The 16,217-nt window shown below is 38.3% G+C and overlaps 2 protein-coding genes across 2 annotated transcripts; both read right to left on the bottom strand.

Moving 5' to 3' along the window:
• Nucleotides 1-3,875: 3,875 nt before the first annotated feature.
• On the bottom strand, nucleotides 3,876-5,609 carry LOC103434643 (U-box domain-containing protein 8-like). The gene has a single exon (XM_008372999.4). It carries the CDS (start codon nucleotides 5,320-5,322, stop codon nucleotides 4,177-4,179), a length of 1,146 nt encoding a protein of 381 aa, XP_008371221.2. The 5' UTR covers nucleotides 5,323-5,609; the 3' UTR covers nucleotides 3,876-4,176.
• A 5,963-nt stretch (nucleotides 5,610-11,572) lies between these two features.
• On the bottom strand, nucleotides 11,573-15,078 carry LOC103434657 (G-type lectin S-receptor-like serine/threonine-protein kinase At1g11410). Its single transcript, XM_029103263.2, has 7 exons — nucleotides 13,720-15,078; nucleotides 13,483-13,620; nucleotides 13,157-13,362; nucleotides 12,855-13,065; nucleotides 12,537-12,774; nucleotides 12,306-12,453; nucleotides 11,573-12,220 (listed from the first exon to the last, which is right to left on the bottom strand). Exons 1-7 carry the CDS (start codon nucleotides 15,005-15,007, stop codon nucleotides 11,924-11,926), a joined length of 2,526 nt encoding a protein of 841 aa, XP_028959096.2. The 5' UTR covers nucleotides 15,008-15,078; the 3' UTR covers nucleotides 11,573-11,923.
• Nucleotides 15,079-16,217: the final 1,139 nt, after the last annotated feature.

Here is a 16,217-nt window from a genome sequence, read left to right as displayed (position 1 = left end):
TATTTTAACTAAAAGCGCTTTTAGTAATTAAAAGCATTTACAAACACTCACTAACATTGATTCCTCTGTTCTATATAAAGTTTTCAAAAAGCTTTTGTTAGGCAGAAGAAAATAAAAATGAAAAAAAATGGAAAAGAAAATTACTAAATGGGTCTTTAGTTGTCACAAGATCTTTCAGTCTAATAAAACAAAGGAGTATACACTCACGTGCAGGAAAAATTCTTTCATCCAACGCTTTAGATTAGATGGAGTGTCTCTTTAACCTTAAATAAAATCACCGCCCTATAGTAACCTTCTTTTATAAGTTGGTTGGGTAATCCACTTAGTCTGGTCGTTCGAGAACATAAGACTTCGCAAGTTTCTCCTTTTCATGAGGGTTCACGATATGGAGAAATTTTTCATTATGACTAGAATCATTTGTTGGGTAACACGTGATGTACTACCGTGTATTTTAATCACACTGAAAAATCTTCCACGATATGCTTGTTTCAAGTGGTCAAACCAGATATCATGACGGTGGAGTGTTTGAATGCCCTAAAAGCAAATTTTGACAGGAAAAATGTTTTATCATCTTACGTCTTAATTAATTAACTATAATCCTTTTTAAAACGAAATGATTTTGGCATGAAAAATGTGGCAAAGGTTAAATGATGAGTGAGTGTCTTTGCTGTTAAGTTCTCTCTCTCTCTCTCTCTCTCTCTCTCTAGAGAATGCATATAATATGGAGAGGGAACCATCTGAAGAAACAGAGGGCATCATCGATGGCTCTTGTCTTTAAGCGTGCTTCTCTTCTTATTTCCAATCTTCCATGATTGATGATTCCTTCCATGCCCTCATCGATTTCATACAGTTTACGCATTATTCTTAATTTGAGTGTACACATGCCTCTCAATTTTCAGTTGTCTAATCGAATGAATTAAAGATAATCAAAACAGTAAAAATTTACAAAGGGTGTGTGAGAGGTAAAAGTAGGGTTGTGGATAGCACCACCCTAATTTGAACTCCAAACCAAAATGACATTGCCCTTTCATCATATAATATAATATCCAAGAGAAGAGAAGAGCATTGCTTGTTAGAGTATAAAGAACTTTAGATAAGACAATATGATCAGCTGGATGGTCGGATACTAGACCCTATCGTATTTGGGCACTATCCAACTTCATGTAGTACAATCTGATCATGCTGTCTTACCAAAAGTTTTCTTCTTCTTGAAGAGAAAACTAGAGATAGACAATGACTCATTTAGTACTTTTGAATTTAAAAACTCCATTTCAACTTTCTAATGCAGAAATGCCACCTGAATCTACTACCCCATAATTATGGCTTTGGTTTTGGCTTTTGTTGGTGTTTGTTTGAAGCTTGGGGCCACTGTTCACAAGTGAAGACCACAGGAGATAATTCGGTAATGTGGGTTAGTTTTTTTTGTCAACGTAATGGGGGTTAGTTGGGACCAAAATCAGAGAGTTTCCTATTTTGCCACAGTCAAACGACTGATATGATCCGAGTGTTCAAACTATTGGAATGATGCAATCCTTCACTTTGAATCGTTTGATCAGCCACCAAAACTGTCATCGGTCAAATTATTCGCGTGTTTCAGAATTGACCCAACAAGAGCCATCAAAAAAAGAACAATGCCATCAGAACCGCAACATTCTACGGTGATGTAACCTGGTATGTCTCCTCCTCAGTAACTCTTTTCGTCACATGACATGAACAAAAAGATATTAACGGAAAAATACACCTCTACTTGTACCCAAATTTGAGATTTTCCTCGTAATGTATGCTCACAAGTTCAAATCCACATAAATGGCACTTTACTAAATAAGCAAAAACAAAACAAGAACACAAGAAGGCATTATATGTAAATCTCCAACACGAACAAACATCTCTCATCAATTTCATGTATTAATTTCGCGTAATGTCGTCTCGTACCAATTTCGTACAATGTCAACTTCATACTAAATTTTGCACCATGTGTGGTCTTCTAAATTACAAGCCCTACATAGAGGTAATTGTACAAATTCCACAATCCATACATTACATACATTTATTTGGATAAGTGGAAGGCCGGCAATAGCGACTGCCCCCACCAAAGATAGAACTGTCATGGGTGACTCAGTGGTTGAGGACGAATTACATACTTATCGATTCTTAACATTAGTGAATCATACGGTGATAGTTAAGAGAAGACTGAAATGTCTATGAGTCTTTTTAGCCCGCGAAATGGTGGACTGCCGTGGCAAAACCACCAGCTGATCCCTTTAGAGAAAAAGGAAAAAAAAATCATTCGTCAAATATTGAGGGCCCCTGGACAAATATAAAACAAGGTCGACTTTGCGAAGGAGATAGAGGCGGCTGTCCATGAATTCAAGTATTTCACAAGCTCCTATTTTTATATATGCTGCTTCAAAAGCCAGAAGAAGAAGAAGAAGAAGAAGAACATTTATCAGGAAAGGAATACGAAAAAAATAGAAGAATGAAACTTTAAACAACCGACCAGGTTTAGGTCCCGAAAGGGAATGCCCCTCTGGGTGCCGACCAAACAGGGGCCGAGGGATGCCACCTTGTATCAGATAAACCAACATCATAAGCAACGCCGGAAACTCAGTTACCTCATCTCCTCATCCACAGACAGTATTGCACAAGAACAAAATACAGTGGAATGTATCCATTTCAGCATTCCTGACCTCATGCTGAAGACAGATATGCAAGGAGCCTTCGTAACACACCCTAAAATACTGAACACAGTTCACGTAATGACATTTATTAACTTGCTAGCGACTCACATGAAAGATATGAATTACTTGAGCAGACTGCCATAGTAGCGCAGCCATCAGAAACATGCACGAGAGGCCAACACAGAAAGATCATTGCCTATGCCTGAAAATCCTCCCTATCAAACGAAGCCTAAAGGATAATAATTAAGAAAACTACAGTTAGATTACAATAAATGGACCAAATACAAAATTTCTAACAAGAAATACCCTCGATTTTAGAAGAAACTGCAGCAAAATGCGGTAGCTTTTAAATTACGTCATGTACACACCAAAATTAAAGTCAACTAGTGGTATTCTTCAGAATAACTATGAAAGCAGTGGTTTAGGATACATAGCTGAGCTGCCTTGGGACACAGACTACCCATATAAGCATAGGAATCCCAAATAAAAAACTGACGATATTAAAAGTTTGTCGAACAAAATAACTAGGAAAGGAGAATCCAATAAACACCTATAAGAAATTAAGGATCATGTGACGTAAAGCATACAAAGACCCGAGTCTGTGTATCAATAGTTACTCCACAAACGAAACTGAGCTTAGGTAAGAAGCATCTTAAGAGAAACAACTTCTCGGCCATTTATGCTCCCCAGAGTAAAGGCACCAGAACAATCAGAAGCGCCTTTGATCGGAAATATGAAAGCATTCTTACATAAAGACATATGAGAAACATAAATGTTTCTGATCACCACAACTACCACCAATACATACCCAAAGAAGGTAGCATGGAAAAAACTTGTAAAATACTTTCCCTTTGCAACCTTCTTGATCTCGTCATTACTAAAAATATGTCACTGACCGCACTTTCCTTAACTTTCTACAATCCTAATCATATATTGATTTATGGAAAATCCAACAGTAGAGATTCATCATTCATATCCCATACGAACACTTCCGTAACTGTTGATTGACTGGTTTACTAGTTTAAACACTAGTGTTCGCATCCGAGAATCACCGTTGAATCTAATCATTTGGATACGATTTCATACTATAAATTGAATCTCGAGCTATAAGTTCATAGCACAAAAGATGCATAAGTAGACAGTATTCGGAAACTACGAGCTGGCACGGAAGTATCTAAGATAGGACAGAGGAATCCATTTCTTGGAAGCCAATAAAATTCAATAAGCTGAGGCAACTTACAATTCAGATTACCAATGTAAAACTTTCATAATCCAAACTTCAATAACAGAAATCCATCTCATCTGTGTACATTTTCTTATTCAGAATGTACAAGAAACGAAGAACGATGTCCCAACAAAAATCTAAATCCTTTTTCTTTTGTACATAATACTATCGCAACAGAAGGAGAAACAATAAACCAAAAACGCAACTCACCTCCCCTGACGCTGATCATTCTAACCCGCAAAATCGACCATTTCTTGGACTTCCATTCACAATTCACCTCATGGATTGGTTCCCACTGAGAATCTGAACCAAATTAGAAGCATTTTTTCCAATCCTTTCATTATCATCTTCAACCAAACCTACACAAATTGCCAAAGCCCCTTCATTTTTTGCTTCCACACGCATTCGTTCGCTATAAGAACAAAGCAAATTCAAAGTAAGCAAGGCATACTGAACTCCCCTGGAGCTCCCATTTTCTAAAACCCTCACTAAAATCCCCACACAACCATTAAACCTCTCCATCTCTTCTCTACCTTCCTTGCACTTTGCCAAAAGACCCAGAACTTCAACCGCCCGTTCGAGGCCCGATTCAGCAATTCGGATCAAAATCGACACCACCCCACATTCCACAGCCCGCCGCCGGTTATCCGGGAACAAACAGATGGTGTAAAGCGCCGTGGCCGCCTCTTTCTGCTCTCGACTTTTGCCGTCCCTGAGAAGCGAAACTAGAGCCCGAATTGCACACGGGTATGCCCCGATTGTGGCCTTGTTGACCTCCACCACTGCCAAGCTCGTCAACATCGTCGCTGCCACGGCACGGCTGTTGGGGGACCCACCTTGGAGTACCTCCACGATTCGAGCGATTGCTCCCTCGGCGACAAGACCCACTTTGTTATCGTCGTCCAAGCTGACATTGAGCAGCAAAGTCAGCGCCTTTTCTTGGAGGCGGGGCTCCTCCGAGTCGACGCACTTGAGGACGGTGGAGACGGCGCCGGACTCAGTGAGCTTGGCGCGAAAGTCGGCGTCGCGCTTGGAGAGGCGAGTGAGCTGGTCAAGCGATTCGAGCTTGGACTCGAGGGTGGAAGCTGGAGAGGTAAGCGTCGATATTGGGTTTTGGGGCTGGGAGTGGCGCTGCTGGCGGTGGTGATGGTATTGGTGGTGGTGGTGGTACTGGTGTTGTAATTTGGCAGGGGAGAGAAGGGTATAAGTGGAAATCAGGCTGCGGAGGGCGTGGTTGGGGATGAGGGAAGGGTGGTCGGGGAGGGGCAGTTTGGTAATTGGGCAGGTGCGGTGACCGGCGTCGAGCCAGCGTTGGATGGAGGCCCGATCAAAGGTGTGACCCGAGGAGAGTATAACAGGGTCGGACATTATTTCGAGGGAAATCGGGCACTTGAAATCGTCCGGGAACTGAGTCGCCATTTCTCAACTCGCTCGCTCGCTCGCGTCACTCGGTAAAGAAATGAAATGGAAGAAAAAGGGTTTACAAGGTTTTAGCGTGCTACTGGTGGAGTGTGTCTTTGACAGAGACTTCGAGACTTCGAGACTTCGAGCTAGAGGGAGAGAGGGAGAGAGAGAGAGAGAGAGAGAGAGAGACTTTCACCACCAAATCCTACACTCACAACACATTAGTACACATTTTCATGCCAAAAAAGAAACGCACAATTGTAATACACCTGTTGGATTATTCAAATTTTGGAATGCCATAAGTTTATAACTACTGTATTTCAAATTAATCGCGTTTTTTTATATAATTCGATTTTAAAACGCATAACGTTGAATAATTATTTGCATAATTGGAATATAAATCGCATAACAGTAGGTGCTTATTTTAAATTACTCAACAATTATAATGGTAAGTAAGTTTTTGTTCTTAAGGGCGTCTCTCAAAATACCTTGAAATTGACATTGTATATCTTTTCTTTGCTAAAAAATTATCCAATGGCGAAATATGAATTATCCATATTCGTCGAAAGATGTAAACAAAAACCTAAATTTAGTATATTTTTTTTTACATGAGTCCCACTAATCAAAGAGAAAAAAATTAAATAGGATCTCAAATTTTTAACATTCCCATTGGAGTATAGCTTCATTTACATCTATGAGAAATGTAAATATGATTTTTTCCATCTCAAAACTTGTATTTTCTCATTGGAAATCCCCTAAACGCTGATTCGGATTTGTTGCGTCTATGGTATTTTGTGACATATTTGGATTAAGGATTTTACTCTTCTTGTGTTTTTGTGCAAACTCTATCCAAGTTAATTGCTTGGTCACTGAAATTATCTATCCAGTCAGCATCTCTATTTATTGGAGAAAGAAAGTCATCATTCACTCGTCTTTTCAACCTAACGACACAAAAAGGTCCCGTCTTTGGCCAATACTACAGAGGGGTGTTTTCGTAACTTTGATTTTTCCTTTCGTTTCTAACGGTTGTCTGCTTTTAATCACTGTCACGGAAAAACATCAACAGTTACCATTACTTTGATTTTGAATTTACTTAAAAGCCCCTATTAGAGTCAACATTGCCAGCCGTAAACATTTGCCACCTTGGAATACACGTGTTTCCTCCCTCTATTATCACGTAACCAATTATCCACGTCATTTTCACATTATAATTGAAGACGCGATAGATTTTTTAATGTATTCAGAACATTAATTGTACCTCGTATGTTATTATGTAATTGAAGTGACACTTAAAAAAAACTTAAAAAAAACTTTCTTCCGATCACAAATTGAAGTCACATTGAAATTTTTTGAAAGCACAAATCTCACATTAAGTTTGACAAGTCTTCTAACCAAGTTGGGGAAGGATTTTGGGACACAATGATCCTCGACCTAGTAATATAAATATGATAGCTCTTTTTTATTTCTCGTATATATTTTTTTTAATTTTTAGCTTTGAATTGAATGAATTAAAGAAGATTAATGACAAAAAATTAACAAATATGTGTGAGAAGTAAAAATAAGTATATGAATATATCACTTTCATCTTCATATAATGTGCGAGTCGATTTGAGAAATTTTATACTAATTAGAGGTGAAACATTGTAAGACTAACTTATCACGTAGTTAAAAAATCTCAAACTCTGCTAAACTTTGATCAAATCATTCCAAGTAAACGTGATTCGATGGACCTTAAGTTCTCCGTCCAAATTTGTTTTGAAAACACAAACGATATCAACACAAGCATCATGAAATGTGTACACTCTGATTCAAGCGTGATTAATAACTTGGTTATATCGTCACGGTTGACAAAAGAGCATAGTTTATTATTTTCTAGGTTGAATGAGACGCAATCCGTGCTTAATTTTTTAGTCGTTAGGATTATCGTCGAATGTTTTCTTCCATATTTATAATGCAACTACGCAAGGTCTGCCTCTCACCGTTATTAAATCAATTTCTTAATTATGATACTTTCTTTTTTGTTGTCAAAAGATTTAATAAAGACATTTAATTGATAAGTTTATAAACTTCATTAGGGGTGGTTTTGAATCTTTGATGTGGCCTAGAGAAAGATGAGGCCTAGTGACTAATGTGGACCAGCGCGTGATCGGTAGTTTTGATTTGGCTTTGTTTGTTAGCGATAATTGATGTGGTCTCGTTTGTAGGGCCGTGACTTTACGGGTGAGTTGGTATAAGTCTGTTATGCTTGTCATCTTTGTGGCAGATTTGTACTGAGAATGCTTGTATTAGTGTGCGCACGCTTGTGGTAGCCAATGAAGGATTATTTTTATTGCTCGTTTGTGCGAATTACATCCAGATCATGTATTTAGTCACTAGAAATTGTTTCCATGGGGTAACCTAGTAATTGCTACTGTTCACTAATAGAAAATTGCTATCATTTCTTGTTAAAAAAAAAAAAAACTTCATGAGGAAAATGATGTGCATGCATAATTAAATCTCGTGACGACACTCAGCCTTTGAATATTTTAACGCACAAAAACGGTGGATGATGTGACTTGTATAAAAGACACATAAGATAAAAGCCTAATTTTGATCAAGATTTCATAGATGGCAATAAGGACAGATTGTTCAATTTATCGATTTATCGTTTAAAAAAAGAAAAAAAAAACTTTATCTGTTTATTGTTAAAGAGGAATTGTTCATCTTTAGTTTAAACATTACTATTGGATAGGACCTTATGTCGGGGCTGGAAAATATGTTTTAATACATATTACTATTTGGATGCAGAAAACTGACACGTTATATGTGAGTTCTAATATGAAGAAACCGTCATATATTAAAGAGTATTTCACTAAGTAAATTAAATTTGTGTGTCTAAATAGCTTGATTGTATATTTAAATATACATCAAAGAGAAACGACTAAAATCGACCCATGGAACTAAGAATGGTCCCACTGGAAATGGATCATTCAACTGTGTATATCGTGGCTAGCTACCTTACTCTATGTGTGTTTTATATGAATAGAAGATAATGATCATACATTAATTTAAGAATATATTTATATTTATGTTATAATCAACTATGAGCTCGTTTGGAAATACATTTTAAAATGACAAAAAACATTTTTAGAAAAAAATTACGGGTTGAAAAGCACTTGAAGTGTTTCCTACAGAAGCACCACATAACTAGTAATTCTTATAGGAGACACTTTAAGTACTATTTCAGAATTTATTTGCATTTTTACAAATATTGGTTCCAAAAATATTTTTATAAAAACCATTTTTCAGTAATTTTAAAAGTTCTTACAAAAGTGCCTCATAACTTTTCTCTTTTGATCAACGAGATAGAAGATATGAATTTAGTACCATCTTCCCAAATTAATGAGAAAAATGTCACCAAACCAACTTGGTGACGGTCAATTTTAGTTAGTTCATGGTATTTTACTTCAGTATTCAGTAGCTCATGTAGATAAAAACAATTCTCAACCTCCTTCGTGTTATAATAATTTATTTAACTCTTTTGCTTTCTTTTGTCAAAGTTTAAATTCATGGTATACCTCTCCTTCACGTTACCAAAGTGGACAAGTAAATTATGTGGAACTAGAACAATGCCACCCTTTGAATACAATATTTGGTGTACGTGTTAACCGAAATGCTCATCTTATTACATAGTTTTGTTTTCATTTTTAGTGTTTTTATTGCTCATTTAGAAGTATTTTAAAATAATTGAAAATATTTTTTATAAGAATGTTTTGGAACCAATCCTTAATCAAAATGCAAGTGAATCTCAGATAAGCACTTAAAATGTTTCCTGCAAAAAGCATCAGTCGCATAACTGATGCTTCTTACAGAATATACTTGAAGCACTTTTAGAATTCAAAAATAATTTCGCCAAAAACACTTTAAAAGAACTTGTAAACGAGCCTTATTTATTTTGAAAAATCATATGATTCTATTGATTGGTCAACATTATACGCTTTTCTCTTGCAAGAAACAATTTTATAGAAAAGAAGTAACGAGCAAATCCCAACAAATAAGTAAATGTAGGACTGCAAATTAGTCTAGCGGAACCGAACACTATTGTTCTCAAATTTGACTTGTTTAATTATTTTTGAGCTCGCGAGCTAAGCTTGACTTGATTTTTAAGAAAGACGAGCTAGAGTGAGCTTAAAAAATTCCAGCCCGATTCTACACTCAAACAGTTTTGAACTGCCACACGAATGAGCCACACAAAACACACTAACCCGAATGTCCTATTTATAGTGCATAGGACTTAGGTTACAATAAGAATCCTAATAGGAAGTAAATACAAATCCTAATCAAATAGGTAATTAACAAAATCTCTCCACCAAGGAAACCAACTAAGAAGTCAAAATCCAAACCCAAATATAGGACACCAAAACCAAATAGGTAACACAAACATAATTTTTTGCATCATCCTAATTTTGAGCCGTAAAACCCAACATTGTCATTATGATTAGACTCATTGACCAATATGGCTAGAGATTTATGTTGCACTTCGTCAAATGTTCCTCGTGATGTTGCCTGCCGGTTGTGTGGTATTATGTTGAGACATAGTGATTTATGTGATGATTGTTCGAGTGTAGTGAAGGACGAACTACGAATGGCTTGATCCCTGCTTAGGGTACGTAGGCAGTCTAACAACGAAGTTAGATACATCCATAAAGTGTACGAAAAATTATTACGCAGTTGGATCTCGAGCTGTGCTTTGCCCATGTCTAGGAGGCGAGGCATGTTAGAGATACGGGTATTTGGTAACGTCACGTGTCGATTCTGGATGCATGTCCGGATCGGGGCGTGATAGATGACGAGTGTTGCAAATAATTTATATCTTTGCATTTACAACAAGACAAATGATGAGTATTGCAAATATAGAACTTAGATCCCTAGTTATAAGGCACACAATTTATAGCATGTATTTACAACAAGACAGATGATAAGTGTTCTAGATATAGAACTTAGATCCCTAGTTAAAAGGCAAATTATTATCTCACTCATCACATGACCATACTCTCGTTTCAATGATGGTCTTTCCGAGTATACGTCTGGTTCTCTCCTTAGCGACCTTCTACTTCTGTATGGGTTATGTCATTTATAGAGTAAGCTCCTTCATTATTGGTTGATGGGTCTCCACTAGTATGATAACTTCTCCATTCTTAAACTCTAATAAATGTGAATGTGTCATATGTGGTGGACGGATTTACATTTCAAATCCAAGGCTGTTAGCTAGCATCCACTATAGTATAAACAACAACAACAATAAAGTCTTATCTCATTAAGTGAAATCGATTGTATGAATTATAAAACGTCACTGTGCTCGATTTTGTGCCAAATTTTCTGTTAGCTAAGCCCCCACCATAGTACCTGTCACATAATTTATAGAATTAGCTAACTAGACTAGTATAATTTCTCTTCAATTACGTTTCAATCGAGACCAATAATTCTGACATGCCCCACATGTCAATGCATTAGAAAGAAAATTGGTAACTACTTATTTGAAGCAAAATTTTTGTGGTTAATAACATTTTACAAGCTGCCAATAGTTGCTTAACATGCAACATTTCGGAATATCTTAGGAGTTTTAGCGAGGTTCTACGCTAGTACATGTCACATCACTTACAGAATTTTCTCCTTCAATACTGTGGTAAAGGGTCTCCACCGTTATATTTAACTCCAATAAAAATGCTGGTTGTTTTGGTGAAGGAGCTGCTGCTTCATTACCTAGCATGAAAACAACCGCCGACATTGTTAGCCGCTCAGTGGCATACTCAAACCTAATATGTTCATGTGAATCAGAACACCATGGAAACACTAACCTTGAGAAACCATTCTCAACAGCACAGAAAGCCACAAATTGTAGCAAGCACACGTGCACACTAAGAACACAAGCAAGGACTTCTGCACACTCACCTATGGGGAATTCTTTTGGGTTGTGATTTAGTGGTATGTGCAGGGACTTATGTTTAGTATTTATACTAACTCAATCCTAATGCATCCTCCTGCCACTTAGTACTGCAGTCTAATGATATTATTCTTCACTGGTAAGTGAGAGGTTTAGGTTCGATTCGTGCCAAAGGCGAATTTGAACCCCATTGTGAGGCTTATCCTACTCCCCACCATCTTAGTGTAGATAATAGCGTTTGTTCAAAAAAAACAACAACAACCTAATTCATCCTCCCATAATGATGTCAGTAGGATTCCTTTTTGTACGAGGAAATAATCTACCAAATCTGAAACAAAAAAGGATAATATCAGGAGCTCTTATTCTCCAAGAATAACCAGAATATTATCTTTTCAAGGAGCGCAAGTTATAGCTTATAACTAAACCCTAATCCTACTTACATTCCATAACAATCCTTATTAACTGTAGTGACCTATTAGCCGTTGGATTAAAGTCTAATATCCAACATACTCTTGCACACATAAGAGGGCAATTTAGATGCATCTCACAACTTTGTTGACAGGGTACGATTCGCCCAGAGATGAATCGACAATTTCAAAGGCATTGCCTTTTCTCTCCACAAGGAATTTCGATTTGAGTACAAATACTTGAGAAGTAATGCAAAATCTCTATAAGAGCCAGAAAAGTGCAAACTCAACGAGCTTCAATAATTGTTACTGTTACATCATTTACAGAAGAAGCTCCTTTAGACGTTGAAGAATCTGGACCACTGTTTTTCATGCTAAACGCTGCCTTTTTCGGATGTGGAAGAGTCGTTTCATTCCCCAACATGAACAAAACATCTAGCATGGTTGGCCGATCTGTTGGGTATTCTTGGACGCACAAAAGCCCAATCTGAATGTATCTCATAACTTCAGAAATCGAATACGACTGGTTCAGTGATGAATCAATTATGTCCAAGACTTTTCCTTCTGTCCACAAGTCCCATATCTGAAACAATTTTGAGCACAATCTTTAGATAATTGGACTACTCGATAGTTAGATTCACCGTCTAAAAAATTATTTGTTTACTTACTATTCCAACCAAATTCAGAGGTGAGTTTTCAAATTGGAAGCTGTTCTTCCTTCCACTAATGATCTCTAGTGCCAAGACTCCAAAGCTAAACACATCAGATTTTGTGGAATATAACCCATCCATAGCATACTCTGGTGACATATAACCGCTGCATGCAATAACACAATATCAGTAAAAAAAAAAAATCGGTTCTACTGGAATTTTTTTTTTCGAGGGAGAGAAGACAATTACTAGGTGCCAACAATTTTATTCGTGTTTGCTTCAATTTGATCATCCCCGAACATCCTTGCTATGCCAAAATCTGATATTTTTGGGTTCAATGAACCATCCAGTAAAACATTGCTCGCTTTCAAATCCCTGTGGATTATTTTTAGTCTCGAATCTTGATGAAGATATAGGACGCCTCGAGCAATCCCAATGATAATTTGAAATCTTTTTCTCCAATCTAACAACGACTTTCTGTTTTTATCTGAACACAACACATAAAAGCTTCTATTAGCTACAAGTTTAGGATTTCTTAATTTCAGCATGTATTCATAGATTGCATACCGAAAAGGCATAAGTCCAAGCTGCGATTCGGCATGTATTCGTAGATTAGCATCCTCTCTTCTTTATGTATGCAGCAACCCAAAAGCCTCACAAGATTTCTATGCTGAAGCTTTGCAATAAGCATTACTTCGTTCTTGAATTCGTCTATGCCTTGTCCTGAATTTCTCGATAATCTTTTAACAGCTATTTCCTGTCCTTCAGCTAGACATCCCTGAAATCATGGTCCAGACTCGAAAATCTTAATAACACAGATGCCGAAGCCACACAATGCTGAGATACTCAAAATGTTCCAGGGATATTACCTTATATACCGTGCCGAAGCCTCCATGTCCAAGCATGTTAGCAGAAGAGAAGTTTTCTGTGGCTGCAACCACGGTGGTTAAATCGAAAAAAGGTAAATCTGTTTCTCCTCTGTGTTCATCAACCTCATATTTTATTGGCGAATCTTCATAGTTTCGTACACCAGAAGTAGTGGGATCATTCAGAAATTTGGGTTGTCCTCCTCTCCCTGTTTCAGTTCCATTGAAATTTCAGGCTATAATTTCCAAGATGAAAGAAAATGAAACTTGAGCCGAAATAAAGCTGCAAAACAAATTTAAGACGAAAGAAGAGGAAACTTTTCGTATACCTTTCACGCTCCTTTTCCTGAACCAACATAGAACTGCGAGGATGAGCATTGAGGCGACAGAAATTGACACTACCAATATAATAGCCAGTCGCCTTTTCCCAGAAAAATACCCTCCTACTGACTTGTTTTTATACTGAGCTGAAATTAAAAAAAAAAAAGAAAAATTTATGCAACAGTGGCATGAATGGTATGAAGTTGAAGCATGTAGTTGAGGCAATTTCTTAGAAAATAAGGTACCTAAAACTACTGCATCTGCACGAACGTACAAATCTTGCCCGCCTACTGTGAACTGCTTAGTATCCATCAAATCTCTATACCATGTCATGCATCCAGTCCCTCCATTCGTCACATCTTCAATCGCGTACGCCAAGCACGTGCAGTTCTTCAAGCACTCCTCCTCGCACGCTTCCAAGCTCAAATTCTTCTCCAATTTTATGGAGGAAGTGTCTGGAACCTCTACATTTTTCATCTTCACAAACCCCTCGCCACTCCTGCACATGGACCGCGAACCCTGCTGCCTCTTGCACCCACCTCTCCCATCTTTCGAATCCCAATCCTGCGGTGATATTGGTTCATATCCGGGGTAGCATGTGCAGTTGAATCCACTTTCAGTATGATTGCAATTGCCAAATTTACCACACTTGCCATAGCTGTTACAGTGATCATAAGATTGCGACGACCAAAGCACAACCCACTGGTGCTGCTGCCTCTGCCATGCTCGGAGGTTGAGTGTTCCCGAATAGTCTACTGTGTACACTGAGTAAATTGAAGGGTCGAGATCAGTCCACTGCGAAGTAATTTCATCTTTGTTGTTTACAAAATTGATCTTAAACACATCCTTCGGCACGTCAGGTATCCCACTCCATTGAATCCCGTTCCACTGTCCTGACCTCCACAATTTAGCCTCATTCTTGTACAAGATCAACTGAGGCGATCCATACGGGTCAATTCTCAATGAAACATTCCCTGTCCCAGGATCATTTTCCGAGTTCCAACTCGTGAGGAACCGGTTTATGCCACTTCTTCTGTCCAACCCCATTTTTGTATTCGGAAGAAGAATATTTGTAGGGTGATCAGTGCTCTGCCAAAAAACATGCCGGCTGCCTTGTTGAGCCAAAACAAGGTTTCCTGAATCAAGAATTTGCGCAAAAATATTATCGTTGCTTGCTGATGATATCGAAACATTTGTTGACCACAGAGGAATAAGGCCTTCGCTAGTATCGGCTTGCAGCGCTAGGTTTCCATCAGAACCTATTGAAAGAACTCCTGAGCTGCCATTGATTGGATTATCTCTGTTGGCTACCCACACAACCATGCCTTCCGAGAACTTGTACCAAATTCCGACATAGCTGTTGTTTGACATTTTGGGCCTAAAGAATCCCAGGACAAAGGTCTTATTCTTGGACTCCAAGAAATCACCTTCTCGGATGCGTTGATCAAATTTTATGGTGTCCAAGGAAGAGCAGAGCTGGAGAAGGAGAAGCTGAAGAACTAAAACATTCAGCAGACCTTTCACAAAATCCATTATTGCAGAACAAGGGTTTGCGAAGCACTACTGATTGCTTACTAAATATATTAATATATTGATTAAGTAATCTTGTAAGTTTGCCATGGGTACCACAGATAACTTTGCCAAAGTTCTCTGCCAAAGTTGAGCACGTGAAGCTTGCAGCTCCCACTACATCGCTCTGACCAAGAAGGGTAAAAGAATAGCAAAGAAACAGCACTAACAAAGTTTAGACCCATAAATTTTGAAGGTCTAGCTACCATATTATTACCCACAAGGGTAAAGGAACAGTACCACTGTTGGATAATTGGAAAGTCCCTGTGTGTCAACCTCTGTGCCTCGTGGCAAGGTAGACTAGCAAACATGCCCAACCTTTATTCACATTCGAGAAAACACTCCCAATAAGATTGCTTGCTCCAAAATCGAAGAGGCACCGTCCTCCGAATCTCGAGAGCCAGACTCCCAACATGACTACTTTCTCAAAAATCGAAGAGAGGGTAAAGGAACAGTACCATTGCTGGATAATTGGAAAGTCCCTGTGTGTCAACCTCTGTGCTTCGTGGCAAGGTAGACTAGCAAACATGCCCAACCTTTACTCACATTCGAGAAAACACTCCCAACAAGATTGCTTGCTCCAAAATCGAAGAGGCACCGCCCTCCGAATCTCGAGAGCCAGACTCCCAACATGATTACTTTCTCAAAAATCGAAGAGACACTGCTCCCCGAATCTCGAGAGCCAGACCCCCAGCATGATTGCTTTCTCAAAAATCGAAGAGGCATCGTTCTCCGAATCAATCGAAGAGGCGCTCGCTTTCTCAAAAGTTGGGCTGCTCAGAGACCACGAGGGCCGATCTCAGAAATCGAAGAGGCACCTTCTTTTCTAGCCTTGTCAGCACCTGTCACACGCACACTTAGCTTTGCGGAAATTATGGGCATTCTGTCGAAGACTTCTGGTAAAGTAGAAAGCACATGAATCTTACTGTTCAATCACCCACTTCCCACACGCAACAATAGCTCATGGGTACCACAGATAACTTTGTCAAAGTCTCTGCCAAAGTTGAGCACGTGAAGCTTGCAGCTCCCACTACATCGCTCTGACCAAGAAAGGTAAAAGAATAGCAAAGAAACAGCACTAACAAAGTTTAGACACATAAATTTTGAAGGTCTAGCTACCATATTATTACCCACAAGGGTAAAGGAACAGTACCACTGCTGGATAATTGGAAAG

The sequence above is a fragment of the Malus domestica genome, chromosome 05, assembly GCF_042453785.1.
Source record: "Malus domestica chromosome 05, GDT2T_hap1".
NCBI lineage: Eukaryota > Viridiplantae > Streptophyta > Magnoliopsida > Rosales > Rosaceae > Malus > Malus domestica.
The sequence above is the reverse complement of the archived record's forward strand: the minus strand, read 5'-3'. Positions and strand labels throughout refer to the sequence as shown.